The following is a 21767-nucleotide window of genomic DNA, read 5'->3' as shown; positions in this document are numbered from 1 at the left end:
CCTGAAGCATTCATCCCAGCATGGAAGCCAAGATGGAGGAAAAGTTTGTGTTTCTAATGAGACCTCAAAGGAAAACTCCAACTTGGAAACAGGTTTCCATCCAAGTATGCACATCGGGTGTGTTAAACAGTCGGGCAGCTTGTTGTAGGGAGGCAGAATGTGTTAATTTAGCTTAGAGTAGTTGTGTGTTTCATCTCAGTAGCTCTACAGAACTATTTAAGTTTCTTAGTTGAGGTGAGCCTGCTTTTATCAGCATAGGACAGCCACAAAATAATGACCTCTTTTACAATAATTCTAATGTCTCCGCATTGTTTTACCTGCTTCGTTCCCGAGATTACAGCCAATTTAGTTCATTCCATTAGATGAAATAGGTTCAAATGGTATTAATGCATAACAATAACTTGATTTCATTCACATGGGTTATATTTTAAAGACGACTGCCCATAGAATTCTGTATTTGCTTTTAGAACAAGCAGCGCAACAGTCTTTGGCAGACGTTCACTCGAGGTTGGTTGCAGAAAATAGTACAGAGGAAGAGCAGCAATGGACAAAAGTTCTCCTTAACACAACAGCTGTTAGCATGGACAACAAACTACGCAACATGTGCAGCATAACTTACCATAATAACTGGTGGCCAAGGCTGATGTTGCTGTTTTCTTGTGGGAAATGATCACGTGACATGAGTATGATAAATAAGAGAACAAATGCAGTCACAATAAAGTCCAACGCTCCTCACTAAAGCTCAACTTTGAGATTTTCAAAGCAAAACAGGGTCAGCAGCATCCAAAAGTCTCCATTTCAGGGGTTCTGAACTTATACAAGGTGTAAATGTAGCTGAAATTATACACATTAAAATGGAAAAATAATAATATATATATAATATTAGAAACATGACCAGCTGGGGTTATTTTAATGCAAAAGTGCTTTAACTTGTGATTTTTTTACAAATATTTTTCCTCTTGTAGGACTTTAAATAATGGATGTTTCACCAACAGTGAAGTATTTTTATTACACTATATAATGGATGTGAGCACTAAAGAATCACCAATCCTCATCTTTAGTGCTCGGTTAGTCAACTTTCTAACATTATCAGCCATTCGTGTGCAAAGAAGGATTTGTAACACTAAATTAAGGGACAAAACTCTGAGAGAAAAATTATCCAAACAAACAGGAGCAAGGCGGGACAAGTGAGCAATCAAGAAGCGTCTCCCCGCCTGCCTTGAAATCCAACATAAAAGTTAATATTTTTCCTAAAGCTGAAACATGATCTCTGTGGGTGCTTGATCAGTCATCCATGCTGAAGAAAAAAAAAAAAAATCAGCTCAGCTCTCAGCCTGAACTGCGTGCCAGCGGGGTGGTGGTGGTGGCGGTGTACAGGTACTTCACAGTACTGCTGGCTAAACAAACTTCCCGCTGGCTTGGAGGCATTAGAATTAGGGTACAATCTTCCCCGAGTGAACAAGAAACCGCAGCAGAAAGTACTGAGCAGCTTCGTCTAGACGCAGAGGAAAATGAAAGCTATGTTTAGCATCCCTAAGTAAGCCTGCCAGGTTGTAAGATCTGAGGGAGAGAAATTTTCACTCGTCTGGAAGGAGACTTTTCTCAGCGTCGTTCATGTGGACGGAGGATATTAATTGTGTTATAAATATGCATGTAGAAGCTGTACATGCACCTGGACACACCTGCGACGAACTCTTTCTTTCTTGTCCGCTTTCTTCTTCGCTGTTTCCCTCCTTTTTTCTTCCTCCTCCTCCTCTTCATGCTTTCCTTTCCCTCTCTCTCTCTCTCTCTCTCTGCACTGCTATAATTAAGGCAATTAAGTCTTCAGAAGACTCTCCACTGCTATTATGCTGTAATTTCATGTTGCCTCCTGGCTTTACGGTTTATTAAAAGATAAAGGCATACTTTTCTCCCATGGATTTTCTTATATGTGGTCACCCTCTTCTTTTTTTTTCTTCCTCCCTCTCCCTTCCTCTCTCCCTTTCAGAGCCAAGACATTATTTACATTCAGCTAAAATAAAATTCTCAACGTGGCCATGCTTCATCTGATTGGAAGCCCTTTCTGCAACCCTGCAGAGGGAAATTAAAACTAATGTCAGAAGCATCTCTGTGTGATTTATTCTGCTGTACATACTGTACTTTTGCACATGAAGTCATCTGTACCATCCGTGGCATTTTCACTACGATGGAGGTTTAGTCATTTTCCCTGTTGGCATTACTCACCATCTCCCTCATCTCCTACCGTTTGATGTTAACACTTCACTGACAAACTGTTCATCTGTCATAACATGTTTTTCTGTGTACGGATACTTGACATAATTGTATTGGCTGTGCGTCATTTCGTCAACGGGTTTGACACTCTGGTCGTGCTGGATCTGCTCGTTGTTGTGTCACGACGGCAGTAATACTAAGACTTTCCTGTTCTTACAGACACACAAATGCTATTTTGTCACCATTTACAATGAGAACTGGCATAACCTTGTCGCGCTTCACCCTGTCAATAATCTCCTTTCATGAATCTTTCTTCCACTTACACGTGACTCATGGCAATGAAATGTCACCTCCTAAATTGCAAACTGAAAAGAGGTTTTATAAAAGGAAAGAAAAGAAAACACTCTCCGGTGTCCGTGTGTTCCTTGCATGCAATTTTAAACAAGTCTTTGTTCAGCTTCTTCTTTCAACCTTGCTCAAACTTTTGAACTCTTCCCGTATTCCTGTTTAATATTAATGCTGTTCGGCTCCCGGCGTTTTACAGCAGTCCCAGGAGCAGTCTGAAGCACCATTTCTCAGGCCGCATAAAAATGTTTACGAAGCACATAAAAGTCCACTTGTGTGTCGCGCTGGTGGCGGCGGCGGTGGGACGACATCGGCCGGCAAGCCTCCTCGAGCTCCTCTCCATTCAAGCGCCCTCATGTAAACTGACAGTTTACCCAAAGTAAACACACAGGGGAAAGAATCACTTGAAGCACTCAGTGAGCTCAGTGACTTCCATTAATATCAAACGCACCGATACGAGGCTCGGTCAGGAAGTGAACAGTGACCTGAATCCCCCGCAAATCCAAGTAAGGATGCTAGATCTAAGAATAGTTTGAGTCATACAAGTTATATGAGGTCAGCATCGCAACTTAAACTTCCCATATTGTATATTTAGAGTTTCAGCTCTAAATGTTGCACAGACTGTTGTCAAAACAGGATTTTTGCATTAACTTTGTTTAAAAAGCAAGGAAGTAGGAGGAGCCAACTGGGGGCGGTCTTTATCCTGCTGTGACATCACAAAGGGTTGCAAAACTGATTGGCTCTTTCAGACATTTTCTGATACGTGAATAAAAGAAAGAAATACATTTTGTGGGTCTCTTGGCTCACTGGCGACTAAGGATGCACGTTTTCCATTTTTTCTTTAACCGTTAGCTGGAGCCCTTCACGGTCAATAGTCGGTTAACCATTTGGCAGGGTGCAACACAGGGAAGCTTTTCTACCACTCTGTGACGGACTGCAATAATATCAGAGTTCTTGCTCCTTAGGCATTAAAAGCAAGTCACCTTTGACAACTGTCCTTGCAACCTGCTGCGAGTGGAAATAGTGCATAAATTATGCTCTGCAGATTCAAAAATTAAGCCTGTTGTGAAGCAGCCGGTACATGAACGTTCGAAGTTATGGCCAAAAACAGGGCAGGGTACCAAATATCAATCTTGAAATTGACCAGGAGCCATACATTTGCATCAAACTAATGGTGAGATATATAAATTTGTTTATGCATTCCTTAACCACATAGCTCCTGATTCAAAAACTACTTTAGACACTTTTACTTAGGCAAGTTTCCGGACACTTTCTAAATATGTTTTACAGTTCAAATTTTCTCAAACTGAAGCATTAGGAAAGCTTACCTTTGCTATCAGGGCATATTTATTATTTAGTGGTAATAGTGTCAATAAAGTGCAGAGTTAGTGGTGTGTTCACAGACAGTGTCTCAATCTGGAAAAAAAGGGGGGATTTGTGTGGTTTGTTAAGTAAGACAGAGGGACAAATGGAGAGATTTGGGGCAGATAGAATGATCAGACAAAGACAAGGCCAACCCCAGGTATACTGATTCTTTACCCTCCCTCTGTGCTGTACATCATGTACATTACCAGCCAGCATGCACACACACAATGATACAATATATAATGACTATCTGTCCCTGTGACACCAGCCCTGAGGGATAATCAGTTCCCATGGTTGACGATGCTTCTCTACACCAGTTTAAATCCCCAAATGTAAGACGGAGTTGTGCAACAAACAGAAAATGACGGGGAACCTGCAGTTTCATCCCCTTTGAATCCATTTCCTTGAGAGGAGGATGTGTTTCACCGAGAGGCCATCCTCTGGAGTGGTGTGAAAAGCCTCTTTTTAAGGTGGTAATGTCGGCGGTGGAGAAAAACCAGAGCTCTCTGGGGGACAAAAAAACAACACTTCAGAGAAGGAGCCTGAGGTTTCTTGCCAACGATGCTTCTACCGTCATCAGGAGAAGTCAGTGTGTCTTTACAGCTAAAAACGTTCCGTCTCTGCATGCATTTCTGACAATTCCACCCTTCTCGGTTGTCCTTCCCTGATTGTTCATTTCCTCTTCTTCACTCCCCCCCAAATCATTTCTGTATCTGCCTCAGCGCACAATCTGGGGTGGCCATTCACCCAGCATTGCATAACCAGAATTATACAAGTGAACTGTGCTATCAGAATGTTTGTGTGTGTGTGTGTGTGTGTGTGTGTGTGTGTGTGTGTGTGTGTGTGTGTGTGTGCGTGTGCGTGTGCGTGTGCGTGTGTGTGTGTGTGTGTGTGTGTGTGTGAGGGGGCACCTCAGAGGAGGCCTGCCAGTGAAAGTTGGCAAGAAGCCGACCCCATTAAAGAGTCCAGGGAGGAAAAAAAAGTGTACCGGGCGGTGCTCTCTGTCCATCAACATGAGACTCATACACACTTATCTACAATACCAAGTCCTGCCCTACTCTCACCGTGTCCACACATTCTTGCAAAAACGCTAAAAGAACTGAAATTATACAGTAATGTTTGCAGCATGTTTTGTTATGCAAGGCTGGGTGTCAAACCTGACTTCTGTCTAAAATGCTTCCTCCCTAGGACAAAAAAAATGTTCAAAAATTGCTATTAAATGCCTGATCAAGTTCTTTATTATTATTTAATTTGAGAGCTCCTGACTTAATTACACTTTTAGAGTTTCTAGACTGTATTTAGTCCTTTGCAAGACACAAGCACCTCAGTAATTTGACATTTTTTTCTGAAACAGTAGCAGGAATAAGGCATTTACACACCTATAAAATATGTATTAAGTATAGCTGCTATGCATGTGGTCAAGAGCCCCGCTAATTATTACATCTGTGAAAAAACACCAAATTATTTACTATATTTATGACACAAAATGCTCAGTTGCAAATCAGTTGACAGAATGCAACCACAAAGCTTCACTCCCTAAAAGCAAAGTGCTTTTAAAAATAGTGATATGATAAGTATAATAAAGCCGTCTTTGTTGTAGTGTGTGGGTGCAGTGTTCTTGTATTGCCTTTGTGCCAATTAGCCTCACACAATACTGGAATGTGCATGAACTACGAGTACTGCAGCACGCTTTGCATAAAAAACAGAATTGCAAAAGAAGATACAGAGAAGAGAGTGAAAAGTAGAGTGCTGGTATTTATAAATACAGTATTTGCAGGTTGTTTGAGTGGAAACACTGAGATGTGGGAGCAGAACAGTAAAAAGGTTTAAATTTACACGGATCCTGTGAGTTCTAAATTGTGTTTAACCAACAGTGTTTGTCTTAAATGTGCCATTATCAGACATAAATGAGATGTCATTTCAACTGAAGTCACGGTTATTTATGTAGCACATTTAAAACAACAGATGCTGAACAAAAGTGCACTCGAGTATAGAAATAAGATTAACACAAATTTAGCCTATTTATATCACACAGCAACACAATCTCCCGCTGCTGGAGGATGGTAAATATGTGAATTGTATAAAGATGTACTGTATGCACAGCTCCTACACAACATACACTGCATTTTAGTTTCACAATCTCTTCATTACTCGTTGTTTGACTCTATTTTTCTTCCATTTTAAAGGATTTTCCTACTATTACGTCCTTTTGTTATGCGCAGTCACTTTGCATTTGACTGCTTATTTTGTCAGTCTGAGCATGAGACCCACAAAAATTTTGGAATCTTGATGAACATTATACAACATGTTTTGGTAGAAATCCTTCATCGGTTCTATTTAAAAAAAGATAATGAAACATCTGATCACTTGTCATCATGTGGGCAAGAAGAAGGATTCCTGAGGAAACGCTGTGGCTTCCATGGAATAACAGACCGTTTTAGATCTTTCATCGACTTGAGTTTGGTCTTCACTTTCCTTCTGCATTTTTGGCGGGAAAACGAGGCAGCAGCAGGATACAGTTTCCTTATGTGAGCTATGAGGATCAGATGAATAAATGATGGGTGAAGCACAAACACCTGACTCGACTTCTCGTGGAAAACAGAGCACATTAGCTCTCTCTCTAAATATACACGTTTGTGTTGCTCACCACAGGCAGCATTTCCTGCCTCCCCCTCCACGTTTTGATGTCTTGTGGCGTCGGACTCGCGCACATGTACACAAACAGATGCAAATGCTCTGACTCAGACCGCCGCTAATCAAGAAGCCTTTCTAGTCTCCTCTCCTGCCGCTGCCCACTGCTCTGCCCTGCCGAGACCAAACACTGGAGGCCGGAGGAATGGACAACCGCTAATTAAATTTCCTCCACTTTTCCTCTCTGTCCCTCCCATGTTGTTTTCTTACCGGTTTTGGTCTCTGGCCCTTTGTGATTCACAGGAAAATAAATAAGGTTTCCGGCTAAAGGGACAAGAATACTACTATTTAGGTGCTTTTTCTCCACCTAGTGTCTATACAAGAGTTGTTTGGATGGAAGCGGCAAAAGTCTTGGTAAAAACACCAGTTTTTACGATGCACAATACAGATTATATTGTCTATGTCATCTGTAGTGATTAGGCCTACTGTCAGTCAAAAAGCATTTCATGTTTTCTGAGAATAACAGTGCAGGAACACTTGATGCACGCGTGTCTGAATTACACCATAATTTGTGCAAAAAATAAGGGTTATAGAAAAAAATCTCAGAATTCTTCTACTCGACTTTTTCCTTCTCATCTTCCAGGGGAACGCCCGAAGGTAGAAGAAACTTTTCCCGGTGCAGAAAATTCTGAATTAGCATATTTTTCACACGATGAGAGCTGTCAGGTGAGGGCAGGGAAGACAATAAAGTTTGCAGCAAGTAAAGACAAGTGAAACACTAGACTTATGCTCGGCTGTGAAAAGTCTCCTGGCACTCGACACATAAGTGTTTTTATTTGACTTTCAAGGATACTGACATCTCTGCCAACAGTCTTGGATATTAAAACAGTAGGTCAGACAGGTTTAAGTAGCAGGGCTGTCGGTATTGCACCCAGAATCATGAAATTTCTTGTTTTTGATAGAATCCGATTGCAGTAAATGAGATTTTCACGTACAAAGCTATTTAAGCAAGTTTGCTGATCGATGAGTTAGTCACAAATGAGTATTTCAAGGGCTGTTGGAAATCCAGTAATTCTGTTTTTACAGTTTCTGCTTCTAAAAAACGTATCATTTTGGGAATTTCTTTAAAAGATAACATGCCTTTCAAATCCATCAGTGAGTTTTGGTGGCTCAGAGGCTTAAAAATGTTTTCAACTCATTAAACGTACCAAGAATTTGTCTGAATTGAGAACAACTGAGTGAATTTAACAGCTTTAATTTAGGCAGGGCCATTATAGCAGCGATGTTTTAAAGAGAATTGCGAAACTGATCTAGCTGTAAATCCAGTTTTATTATTATAGTATCTAGACTATAATCTCCACCATGGCAGAGCTTGTTAAATAAGCAACGTACATAAAATGAAACACTTCAGTTTGCAGTCGAACTGAAACAAGCCGTTACCTGTGCTGACAGCTTTAAAGTTTAAAATAGAAGCACATCTGTACCATTAAATGAGACTGGACTGAATAACACAGCCGCAAACTCTTGCTCAGTCAACAGTCTTTTTCAGCAAAAAACAAAGAACAAACAGCGTGTTCCACCTCCTGGGTGAACTACTAACCACACGACTCCGACATACAGGTGCACCTGCCACACTGAGAGGCCGAATCAGTTCTTATTGCAGTGTTTGTGGTTCCATTTACCCCGAATGCCACGTTGTGAGCGCGAACTTTAATCCAAATGTGCAGCAATTTCAGTGGAGCTGAGGCATCTCGCTAAACTGACACTTCTCAACTTCCCTTAATTCGTCTGCAGTCATAAGGTTTTTCTCTAATCTCTCTCTGCCTTGAAGCTGCTTTAGGAGACCATGTCCCTGCTTGCTTGAAAGAGAAGTTGCTGTTGTTGCTTCTCTCTTGTAATACACTATCCTGCTGCTGGTGGAGGGGTGTTGCCTGCCGTCTTCTTTCCCTGGGCAAACAGCAGAGCAGGTCAGGACTCGGTCCTATAACCCCCATTTTGCCTTCTTTTTTCCCCCCTTTGTCTCCTTCTGTGTAACCTTCCTCAGAGTGGGCCAGCAGAGGAGACCGCCGTAACCTTTGCTTGTTTATTCTGTGTCATAAGAGAAACATGTAAAACAAAGTGCTTAAGAAAAAGTAGTTTCTTTGAGAGGACTGTCAGACTGTGACTCCTCATTCTCAAGTCTTAACAAAACAACAGATCAAGATCAAAATCGCAGCAGCAGAGACGTCTTTCTTTTGATTTTGCGCATCAAACCTTTCGTCTGCGTTGCTGATTGCTTGGTAAGACACTGATGTGATATGTTAGCCTGGAGCAGAATCGAGGAGTGGGCTACAAAGGTCTGGTAAGCTGACGTCACGCCCACAGAATCATTTTCACTTTCAAACTTCATCTTCACCCCCAGTCATCAATTGCCTCAAGTGACACCGCTCAAGTCAATGGATAAGACTTCCGACAGCTGTTGCCACATATAAAGAAGTACTTCAACACCAAATTGCTTTCATGTAATCTAGGACAGCGCTTGCAAACTTTAAAATCCCTATCTGGTAGCTGACTAAATCCCAAGTTATATATTTAGAAGTTTTTCCTCTGAAAATAATCTCTTTTTGCTTAAAAGTGGCCTTAAATGCAATTCTATACTCCTGCTTCTTCTATAAAGTCCAGATTGATGAAGTTCTCGCTGGTAGCTCGAGCACACCAGCTCACCCATTTACTGTAAAACTACCCTACACTCCACAATGTCCAGTTGTATTATTTGAGTAATTCAGTTATTCACGCTCAAATTGATTCTGAATGACGATACGGTAAGTCCCAGGATTGGTTGATTAGATTTGTTATGTAAAAAACCCAGGAAGTCTGAATCTGTGTTCTTTAAGACTCAAGGAGGAAATGCTCCACCATGATGTTTACTGCTTTTGTCCACCTTATGAAATGTCTTCCAGCATATAAAAACACCATATTGATGCGTTAACAAGGTAACAAACTCGATTTTCACCTGAAGGCATCTTTAAAACGCAAACTTAGGAGAGCACAAGATGGCTGACAGCATAGAAAAGCAGAAAAAACATGTCTTGTTTAGATTTTGTATTTAGGGAATCAAAACTGTTGATACAAGTTCATCTCTTCACCAAACACAGCGATAATGTTTTCCATCCCAATGAAGATAACATCAAATTAGGAGTCATCTGTGGCTGAAAAAAAGGGCGTAGCCAAAGCAAAGGCAGCTGGATGGTGCAATATTCAGGTGTGTTACTTCATTCAGCTATGACTCCAATACATAACACCTCTTTATTGTGTCATCAGGCTGGTATCAGATCATACATAGGGCTACCAAAGTAATATCCTTAAGTAAAGTTTTGAAGTACCGCACCTCTGCTTTACTACTTCTAATATCCAGATACTTTGCCAGATTAGGAAACTGCTTTGTAAGTAGCATTTAACCACCATCCAGATGTCTCATCTAAATTTTATTGTTACATTAAGCTCCAATAAACAACCTTAATATCTCCACCGGTGTCTGCCAGGTGCGTTCCCATTCTTCATCCCCTCCATATCTCCATGTTTCTCTTCTTCCATTACCTCACTGTCTCAGGGCATGGCCAGCTCCAGTATCGCCCCTCACACACCCACCCACACACTCAAGCACACATCATTTCTTCTCCATCTCCTTCGCGCTGGACCCAACCTTGCCTCTGCTGGCAGGACATGAAAGAAAAGCTCGAACCACAAGAGCAGGATGCCATTTTCACCCCCGCTAACCCCCCAGTTGAGGAATCGTGTCATGTATAGCGGGGAGAGGCATCAGATTAGCTGTGTGAGACCAGGGGGGGCTTCAGTTTCCAGCTTCCGTGCCAGGACGTGGGCCTTACAGACAACAACATGGCCCTGACATATGCGGCGAGGCGCGGGACACCAGGATTCTCACGCACACAAGTGCATTCCCATACAAAGCAGGCGGCTTAGACAGAGATGAAAAGAGAAAAGACAGGGCTTTGGTTAACGTGGGTGGATGTCTGGTCCTATCTTTTCCAAGATTTACTTTTTCCACGGCTCATCTTTTGATCCCGTCTTTTTTGGATGCTGTTTGACAGAGAGGGGAGCTTTAACTGTGGCTGGTTTCTGACTTAAAAAAACAACAACAAAAAAACAACTGTGATTGAGATCAAAAATCCATTTGAAAGGTGGAGGGAGAATAAAGAGAAACGACTCCTCGGTGCTGCTAAACGCACTTTCTTCTCTTTCCTGTCATTTCCCTTCTCTCTCTTTCTCCCCTCTCTCTCTCCTTCCATCTCTCTCTCTCTCATCTTAAGTCCCCAGGGCTCCTTTCTTCTCTCTTTAAATAGAGGCCTGAGCTGTGAAGTCTAATAATGGTCATTTGGCCTCCCATTGAAAGCTGGGTAATTCGGCCCAGGGACGGCTCACTTTGAGCCACATGACACAAGGAGCTTCCCAGTGACCATGGAAACCAGCGCAGTGGGATCCCGGGTGCCTCCAAGTGCCGTGAAACGTTGTGAAGCAGTGATTTAGGAGAGGAACTTCTTGTTAAAGGAGGGGGTGGTGGGTCGGGGATGGAAGTAGGAAGGTGGGTTCAACACAGAATGAGAGATGGGAAGTAAGAGAGAGAGAGAGGCCCCTGCCTGGTCACAGTGGAAACCTCTGCCGACACCCCGCCAGGAAGAGCGGCCAAGATAATATCAGCAAGTTGAGGCATACACAAACATGAAAGGAGAGCCCAAGAGGCAGGCCCCTGAGTGCTCCGCGCTTCACAAGCTTTCTCTCCCACCCCCTTTCGTTTTTTCTTTTCTCCCTGCTGCTCCTCCTCTCTTTTTCAGTTTCTCTTTCTATCCCTCCCCTCCATGCTGCGGTGTTTGAAAGTGTTTGTACAGTGTGTTTGGGGCGAGGGGCAGGTGGAGAGAAAGCTAAAGAGTTAGCTTGCGCACTTTGCCCCCGTAAGGCGAGCAAAGAGTTCATTAGTTGAGTTTGTTTCAGTAACACAAACTTGGTTTGACTCCACAAGCTAATACGGCAACATAGAAAGCTGTGAATGGATTAATTATTTAGTGATTCCTTGGGTGAAATTTGAATCATGTGTCAAACCTGAGAAACATTCAATGTATTTGAGATAAAAAATGTGTGGAAAATGTGCAAGTCTTCGATGTAAAACCCTTTAATTAGAGAAAAAAGCATGTTTCAATGATAGAAAATAAGATTCTAATGGAAAAGGGGATCTCGCTCATATGGCAGAGTAGGGAAGTTTGTGAAGTTGCCACTGTTCACATGAAGTGATTTAAACAAAAAGAAATCCACTTTCAGTGTGCAGCACTCAACTGAAGGGAGGTAAAGCCTATCATTTTTAGTTCGAGCACTGGGGAAAATTGTCTGATCAATATTCTGTAGCTGTATGGCTCTCTGCTATGAAAAGATTTCTTTATAAAACTTTGAACAAGAAAAACAAGCTTTATCTGTACCGAACAAAAGCCACTGTTGTAAATCGATAACTATTGTTGCTTCCCTGCAAATTAACTCTGGAGACTGCAGAGTGCACAACGACTGCAATTTTGGTTTCTTTCTTTCTCATTGGCACTCTTTTCTCACTATGGGAGAAGGAAAAAGAAAAGTGTCGAGAAGAGAGGCAGTGAGTGATGCAGCTGTTAGCATCACAACAAAAGCTCGTCTGCCAGCCTTCCAGGTATCCATAATAATACACAGTAGATAGGCCATAGCAGACACATTTACAAACAGACCCACTGATCAGACTATACCCATGAAGACCATCATGCTGTATTAGAAGTGGTCTGCAGACGGGGCCAAATGCAGCCAGTTCAATCCAACATTGAAGCTCCTGTACAAGCCCTGCGGCATGACACTCTCTTGGCATTGCCATGGCCTCAGCACGACCTCTAACACACACCTGAGTGTGTAGGACAGCTAACCTGGCCACAGGCTCTGAGCCAGTCGCCCGCAATATCACACTCATCTGTCTGTTGTCATTCTTTCTTTTTAATGCTGCTCTCTCTCTCTCCTCTTCAGACACACATCATCCTCGTAGCCCTCATGAACTTTCTATATCCCGGTCATTCCTCTCACACACACACACTACATTACAGTCTCTCTGCAGCTTTGGCCCGAGATGCCAGACACAGTAAGAGTCCAAAAGCCACTTAGCACTAAGACGCAGCAGCTGTTTGCTCTGGCCTGCTGTCCTGCAGTGCCAACTTAAGGCCTGCAGTAGAGAAAGACACACTCCTCTGCCCGCTCACATTGTTCCATGGCAACTGCAGTTTTAGGATCATGTTTGTGTGTGTGTCAAAGACGGAGCTTCCCACACAGGATACACTTTTTATGGTTGTGTGCCTCTGGCAAAAACTTGAAAGCACCTAGCTTTATTTCTGGGAGGATATGTCAATAAAGATCCTGAAACTTTTTCTTGTTGCTCTGGTTATTTTTAAGTGCTTTGTAGGAGCCGATCTCGGGCCAGTTGCGCTCCGCTGCCATGAAATGTTGTCTTTGGCTGGGGTTTAAGGTGGAACTGATCATGGTTCAGAGAAGAGCTGGTTGAGGGCAGCACCAGGCCACACACAACAAGCACATACCAGGGAGTTTTACATGCGATGCCAGCCAAGAGGCTTGCTTTACACAAGCTGCAGGGCTGTGTGGGAGTATGGGTCGCATTTTCTTACTTTTGTGCGTACAAAAACAAAAAGAAAAAAAAGAAGTCGTACCATGCAAGACACCAGCCACCCACTTACCAAACGAGACACATTCACTTTCGTCATCTCCTTGAGAAGCCAAACCCACAACCTCCTTCCTTCCCCTCTGTCCTCTAACTCCCACCCCTCTCCCTTCGTCCCCCAGCTCTCCCCTCCTCCCCTGGCCTTCCTCCCCCTGCGTTGCCGGGTTGGGGACTGATGTCATGAGAGCCCGGGCAGGATGAAAGGAAGAAAGCCGGCATGCTAAGGCCCCGTGTGGTCGCTGCGCTGACACCGCGGCGCTTGAAAGAAGAGATATCTTACTGGCACAGCGACAAAGACCCTGACCAGAGTGGGCCACCAATGAAAGCCAGTGGCATGATTTCATGTTCCAGAGGAGCTGCCAAAAATCGCAGTGTATGCGAGCGAGGAGACAGTGTGGAGAAGAAGGGAGGGAGGCCAATTCTGAGAAAGTCAAGCAGCAGAGGAGGAAATGACAACTAAGAATATGTTATTGACTGCAATAAATAGTTCAGCAGGAGAGCGGATACATGTGTGCAGAGGTGTGAGCATGATTTACAACATTTACAAACACCTCCGAGAAAGCAAAGACCTGATAAGCTGCAGTTAAAAGAGAAGCAACATCCTGCAACTGCTGCCACTGGGATACGTCATTGTGTATAGGATGCTTAATTCAGACATTTTTTTTTTACCAAGCAAGATAAAGAAAACCTCAAACTCAGTCAGCAGCAGTAGGAACCGACATGCTCTTGGTTTTCCTGCTATTGGGGGAGGGGTTACTGCTGTGGCACACTGAGGTCAGAGGTTTAACAGTCCTGGAGCTCTCACAGGAACCAGACAGGAACTGCAGGAAAAAACTGTGTACATATATATGACACGCCAGCACTTTAGTGAGGTTTGCACATGGACTTCAGAGGCTAGTATGGCCGACCTCTCTTCCTTGTCTTCCTCCGCTGCTAATACTTCAGATGTCAGAGGCTGCAATCCTTGAGTCACTTAGCTGGATAGCTGAGTACAAGCTAAAAACACAATGGCAAAAATGTCATGCATGGCTTCTTTAAAACTCAAACCCAAAAAGCTCTACATCAAGTAAGAATATACCATAAATACCAAAAATAAACTACACAGCACAAAACATAAAGGCTTGTATTAGTAGGTAGGAACTCAGCACAGCATGAATTACTATCTTCCCACTTCGGAAAGTGCAGTTCTTGGAAGATTAAAGTCATCTGTTTTCTATCATAAAGGCTTCTTCAGTCATATTTTGCTCTTAAAACGATTTGGAAGACCATATGCATCAACTAATAATGACTAGACACTTAAAGCAAAGTCAAGCCCCTTCTTCAAATTCAATCAAATCCAAACTGAGGAGGGAATGCCAATCGCTGCATGCTGACCAGCTCCAAAGCACAGCTGGGGGCCTTGTGTTCCCAGACACTTTATATTTAGATGTGGATTAGAGTAAACAGCAGTTTTTTTTACCAACAATTCTGTCTTGTGTTCACTGGGATCCTGTAATTGAATGAAATCTTAAATTGACCAGACAAGACACCAACACTGTTGGTGGCAAAGTGGCAGCAAAGTGGAGTGGGTTCTTGGGTTCAGTCAGGGGCCAGTTGGGTTGGGCGGGAGGGGGGTGGGGGCTGCCGAGCATGAGGCCAGACCAGGCGGGGTGAGTGAGTAAGAGTGGGCATAGTATCCGGAATGGGGCTGGGCATGATGGCCTGGCTGGCTGGCTGGCCAGAGTAAGCAGACTGGCAGGGGGTAAACACTGCACTGTCTGGCCTGGCAAAAGCGGCAGTGCCAACGCAAAGCACCCAGCTGTGCTCGGGCCCGGGTTGAGGGTTGCAAGATGCAACAATGGGTTTTCCCTCCTCTAATTATAGTCCTGGCTGAATAAACACGGAGGAAACAGAGTGGTCTAGAGGTTGGGGAGGCTGGACGGAGGCCAAAAGGTCACAGGCCAAGGTTCCTGACATCCTCACTACAGTGTCCCTTAGCAAAACATCAAACCCAGAACGTAAAAATGTCCAGCTCATTAGCACTCTGCTTTGACTGGGTCCACTCAGCGGAAGGTGTGGGTTTCTCATACTTGGGGTGTCCTCGTGGCTCACTTGGCTAAGGCACATGCCATCTACCCACTACGTTCTGGACCTGAAACTGGCCCTGTCAGAAACAGTTTCATCCGTCAATCTCATCTTACCTTTCCTGTCCCTCTTTTTAGCTCTTTGCAGACATGCACTCCTTTAGATTATTCCGAGGGTATCTGAACATGTCGGCTTCATGTCTGAATGAGCACCCTGGTCACTGTTCCTAAAAAGTCGTAGCCGATAACATTTAAATATCACTTTCAACGCAGCACATGTCTGAACTGCATGCCTTCGCCTTGACAAATAGGTTTGCAGATTTGACGAGCAACATGGTCCTCGAAGAACAAGTAAAAAGCTGCTCAAGTGAACTCTATTGTCTTTCTGGTCTTTATTCATCGAGGAGTGAACTTTTTTGGTAAAACTGATATCAAGACATTCACTGTTATTTGAACAGCGTCATTATGTGCTATTAGTTTAGGCTTTCTTATAGAGCTCCTTGAACCTTGATGCATCGTCAAATCTTGCTCATACGGTAAATTCTCTCTGTCGCTGCTGTGGAAATGTCGAAATTAAGGAACATTAACATAAAAGGGACATATGTCTGAATGACAGGATGCCGTCACTTTAACAGACTGATAGAGCAGAAACATAACGTATTCCAAAGCAGTAACCACCAGAAAAGCTGGAGAAATGAAGCCAGTGTGGGAAAAAAACTGCAGTTTCTCAATGGTCCACTTGAGGCTGCCTCTGAAAGTGAGTCAATCTCCATTGACCACCATGTTAAAATGCTCAGTTTTAGAGCAGAAATAAACAAGTTTACAACCTGTTACAAAAAACAGTTTTCTTCTCTACAGTTTCTTTTTCTGTTCATGTAAACTGTATGAGGGTGAGTTTTTATGCAACTTATCCACTTAAATTATATTAAGGATTAAAGTTATGCGTAATTAAGGGTGTAGTTGCTCCGAGTGACAGGTGATCATAGGACAGTCCATGCTTCAGTTATACTCAGGCTTCACCTTTTTGCTAATTTTTGGAATAGCTGGAGATAGGCAATACCAAGATGGAAACTCCAAACTGCTAAACTGAGCTTCAAACCCGCTATTTGAGCACATATCCCATGTCCCAAAAGGACTTTTGACTGTACTTTCAATAGTAATTTCATAACAGCAACCGCACAAAACTAATCCCAGTCTTCGTGTTGGAGCATCTTATTAAATACATGTGTTGCCATTAAACGCCTCAAACAGGATGAAGTGCCATGTTGTTTATTTATGCAAGTAATCCATCAATTCATTCAATTGCATTTCTATAACACTAAAATGAAAGCACCAGATCTAGAGACCTCGTTATTTTCTGTTCCACACATTCCTACAAACTGAAACCAGCTTCTACAAGAAAACTGTTCATATGATAATTATAGCACTCAAAAGTAAATCTGCTCTGGAATTATTAACTGCTCCTCCAAGATGGACAAGTCACCACAGCGATGACCTACTGGTGAGCGAAAACACCAGTGGCAATAATAGATTTTTAATTACAGTAAGAGAGAAGTTTAAGTGCTGAAAATTAAGTGAGTTTTCAGGTCTCACTGTAAGCATGTATCAGCAAGGTAGCAGCAACCATCACCACAGAAAGTGCACCATTAGCATGTTTATGGCACAAGGGCTCCTTAAATTATGAATGGCTGCTCTCTTTCTGTCACTGGGAATGCACAGGATAAATGAGACTATAGCCACCCACCCCCCCCCCCCCCATCCTCCAGGGAATGTTGGTACATTCCATTAAGAGGAACACTTAATTAAAACACGATAAAATACCACTCAGAGACTCCGGAGGGGTCTGGGCACTGGGGGTGCGGGGTGGGGGGGTGGGGGGGGGGTGAGGGGATAGAGGAGGGGTGGTAAGAGACAAGGCAGGGATTCAGTCCACCCTTATTCTCCCAGCAATGGGAACTAAGAAACAAAATAAAACTAAATCATCCTTCCATGAATTGTCTCCGCGACTACAAAACATCAAAGATAAACTCTTAAAAGGGTTTAATTAAGTACAGGGAAAAGAACTGAGCTGGAGTGTGGCAGACAGGGACGTCTACATACACAAAACATCGAGCTGTCGGCACATTTTTTTGTCGTCATTCACGGAGCCAAGAATCTCATATCCCAACCCTTAATGCACCTGATAGCATTATCGTCTGTTTTGATCTGTACCCTGAAGATTTTCAAAGATTGAGTTTACAGGCAAACAGTAATCCCATTATTATTCTTTCATTCTATTCATGTCCCAAGAGGAGAACATTGGCTGTAGATTAAAATTATAATTGAGGGTGTTCTGGGCTTTGAAAGCCGCTGAGTAAATTTACCATGAATATGGTGAGAAAATTTCCTGACAGACTATGACTACGTTTATATGCCATTAATATTCGGGTTAAGGTCAATATTCCGGTTTCTGAAACATTTGGAATAACCCGTTTACATGCCTAAACAGACAGAATTAGTCCTGTTTACATGATCAGTGTAATCAACTGGGATATTCCCATCCAAAACGGGGCGCACATTTATCAGAGCCAGAAATGAAGAAGTGTCACATTTTTGATTCAGTTTCTCAATCAAAAATTAACCAAATCTAAGCTTCAAATCACAATACTTCCTTAAAATCACTCAATTCTACATCTCATAATTTTCAAAACTGTCAAAAATAAAAGGTCTGTACTCAGCTGATTCTGTAAAAAAAAAAACAAAAGTCTGTGTTTCTCAGCAAAACCGGGAAACCTGGAGTGATCTAGCTGCCGCGAATAGTCATGTGACAAAAATTCAAGGACTTTTCAACTGAATTGGGCTGAACTGCAGCTGTGTTCACAGAGAGCAGCTAGGCGATATGCATGGAAAAAAAATTAAAAATTTAGGTAGGAAAACACCAACAGCATATAGAGACACCCCGTTTTAACAGTGTTGATAACATTTTGATTACATCTGTGGCCACTTGGAAAAATGTAGAACAAACTGATTCTATTTTTTTTAATTGTTATAAAATTCAAAGTAATTCAACCTTTTTATTTTAGTTTTTAATCATTTCTGGCATTATACTTCTGTTATATTGCACAAAAGACATGTTTGAGTTCTTTCTGCTTCTATCGGCAGTAAATAAAAAGTCCACAGTAAGTAAAAACACCCAGAAACCGTTGGGGTTCAGAGGGTTACTCTCACAAATATGGTCTCCATTCACACAATCTGAATAAGGTGTCAAAAGCCCAAAATGTAGCATTTTAACATTGATTTCCACATTGCATGACTCAACAAACCCTCAGTGGCACCCTGATACATGCCACTGAGGTTGACAAATACTGGTCTTTTCTTCTAATAAAGAGTTTAAGCCGTTGCTCTATCTGTACTGTATTTCCACAGCTATTCTACTGTATTAGCTTTGCAAAGAATATTTCATCAGTGGCTAATAAAATGACGTGCACAAGGTGTGCGGGCAAATGTAGCTACTGATGTGCAGACACAACACAGAAAGCATAAACAGCCAATTCCTTACCTTTCCCAGGACCGTGAGACATATGGGGTCCAGCTCTGGTTGCTCCAGCTTCACCACTCCAACCCAGCCATACTCATACAGGTCCTCGTCATCGTTATTATTACATAGTCCCAAAGGATGCATCTGGAAATAGTAGACAAATAACAGATTAGTGTTTAAGTCAAAGGTAAAGAGGTAAAACTCATATGGTGACCATGAGCAGCCTCTGCAATCAACTACCACCAACAATGCATCAAAAACTGGATAAAAGTTGTCTAAAAAGGTATATCAAGCAAGTCTCAGATGTCTCAAGCTCTTTGCTTCACGCTTTCTCATCAAGTTTGAAGGTCTTGGCATCCCTGCTTTATGGATTTGCTGTAGGCATGCGGTGAACTTCTTACTCAGAACTGCACCCATCTCTCTTGGATACCCCGCGACCCGTTTCTAGGGAATATGCCAATTTATAATCCACTTCTCACCTGTTTTCCATAAAGAATTATAAGAGCTTAAGAGCATTAGATATCTGAACTGTGAGCTGCAAAGTTGTGCAGGAACTAAACATACACTATAGCATTCTATCTGACCTCTCAAGAAATAGCAGCAGATAAGCAAAACTGGGATTTATGTGCTTTCGTGGATCTGCTGATGCGGCGGATTTTGCTGAATTTCTACTTAGGGAAAAGTGTGTAAAGTCTACTTCCAGTCCTACTGCTGCAAAATGATGAATGTTGCTGCCATTTCTATTGTGCTTGTGTATGCACGCACAATGACTGTGTACATTTTATCGCCCCTTAAATTAGAAAGCTCATGCTGATGTTTCAGACCAAAGCACACCAAAAGCAGTCTATCAGACTACCTTCACATGTCCTCACTTTACGCTGAAGGCCACTAAATTGGCCCAGCTCTCTGCCAAAATGCTCTGTAGAGCCAGCAGCTAGACAATGTCTTTAAGAAGATTAAAGGTAACGGGACAGCAGACATCACAAACAATGACTCACTCCCTGAGACCAAAACACCAAAGAGGTGGCAGGCTGCTTAATTTCAAAATAACAAAGGCATTTATCTCAAAGCACTTGCCTACTTTGCTTGAGTTGTCTGGGCTGTGGGAAGAGTGTGAAGACTCTTGAGAGTAGTGAACAATAAGACAAGTTACCACATAATGAGAAATCTTCAAAAAAAAAAAAAAAAACAAACAACACAATCGCAATTCCACAGTTTGACATCAACAGACTGCTAAGGATTTATCTCGCTACCAATCTGGTGGATGTGTTTGACGCATCGGTATTAGAACCCGTCCAATACTGGACTTTAAGGAGTAAGAAACTGATATTTTGACATGTATTATTTATATAGTATATTAGACTTAGATTGAAGAGGTAAAATTTATCTAAAGCAATGTATTTTACAAACTTGATAGCAATTTGCAAGAAGATAAAGCTCGACTCTGCACCAATCACATACTCTGCTGCATGTGCTGCGGATAGTACTCTGATTATTGTAAAAAATGAAGTTGCTCTGCTAGATGTAATGACACAATTTCTACAACATCCCAAGCGTCTTTTTATGTACTATTAAAGTAAGTTTTCGTATATGCTTATACAGATATCCGTCATTAGCCTGCATCGTTCAGGCTTTAATCTGTATCATGAGTGAAGGTAAAAGACAATATGGGGAAGAACAGTGGACCATCACTTGAACCGTGAAATAACTGATGCAAAAACACATACAAAGAAGAAAATTAAAGGTAAAAGTAGAGGACAACTGCAGCCGTCAGCACTTCACTGGGATGAAATAATGACATGTTGAAGCAAGGATGGATTAAAACTGTAACCAGTCTGCAGATCCTGGATCCATTCCCCACCCTGGCAACGGAGCAAAGACAAGCTCCTGTATTAGCATTAAACTGGGCCAAATTGACCTGCAGGCCACTTATCCTATTAACCCAATGACCACACCACCCCAATCAGCGAGCACTGTGGCGCCAAGCCCAAGGCTACGCTGGCCACTGGGCCACTGCTGATGACCCAAGATACCCTTCTCCCACCGCTGACCCCTGACCTCTGAACCCCACTTCATCACGTTGGGAGCAGGTTAGTTGTGCAGTAGGCCAATTGAGGCGATATTCAAAAAAGCGCCTGGTCACGTCAGTGACATGAGGCTGAGGGGGTCAAGCCCCTGACCTGGAGGGGTTTTAAGGAGGACTTAGGTCATAGTAAAGAGGTCAGATGCAAATCAGGTGGACTATGGAAGAGTCCTAGGGAAGGAATGTGGACAACGTGTGCCATTCTGGAGCTTCACGAGGTAACATCTTTTCTTCCTGCTTTGAGGATGAAATCTGATAAATAAGGCATCAGTTTTAAAGAAAATCATTTACCTTTAGGGTATCAAAGTTGGAATGACATTTACGACTGAAGACGTATGCACTTGCATGTTCCACATGCATTCACTCTTGGATTGTGAATTGCACCTTTACAGATAAAAACAGTCATCCTTGAATCCTCCTCCACAGACCTCCCACGCACTGGCAAATGCGCGTATGATGAAACATGAAAGATTAAGCTCCAATGTTCTATCGCAACTGTTTGAAGCAAATCTATCATTTTACCAACGGAATAAGTTAAGCCAAAGAGGAGGCCATCATGAAAAAGCTTCCTCCGACTCAAAACACCTTTTCACATATTCAGAGGATGCAGTCACCTCATCTTTCTGCATTTCACAGATTCACTGCGCATTTTCTCAAAGCTGCTTTTCCCTTGTAAACATAGGTGAGCAGGGAGCTGCAGTGCTCTGGCTGACTGCTTGGAAGATAGATATTAGCCTAGGGCTGGCAGGAGCAGGCAGGCAGCACAGGTATACATTACATACACATTTGGTATGATAATTTCAGAGCACGCTCTCCCTCTCC

The 21767-nt window shown here is 42.6% G+C and overlaps 1 protein-coding gene across 4 annotated transcripts in view; it reads right to left on the bottom strand.

Moving 5' to 3' along the window:
- Window positions 1–21767, bottom strand: part of znrf3 (zinc and ring finger 3) — a 136101-nt gene that overhangs the window by 26602 nt on the left and 87732 nt on the right. For all 4 annotated transcript variants that reach the window (XM_051950442.1, XM_022207136.2, XM_022207134.2 and 1 more), the window contains one exon: window positions 18884–19006. In XM_051950442.1, coding sequence (XP_051806402.1) covers window positions 18884–19006 — 123 coding nt within the window. The remainder of the gene's footprint in view (window positions 1–18883; window positions 19007–21767) is intronic.

Source organism: Acanthochromis polyacanthus, chromosome 7 (assembly GCF_021347895.1).
Source record: "Acanthochromis polyacanthus isolate Apoly-LR-REF ecotype Palm Island chromosome 7, KAUST_Apoly_ChrSc, whole genome shotgun sequence".
Classification (NCBI taxonomy): Eukaryota; Metazoa; Chordata; class Actinopteri; family Pomacentridae; genus Acanthochromis; species Acanthochromis polyacanthus.
Note: the sequence above shows the minus strand (reverse complement) of the source record. Positions and strands in the feature narration are given on the sequence as shown.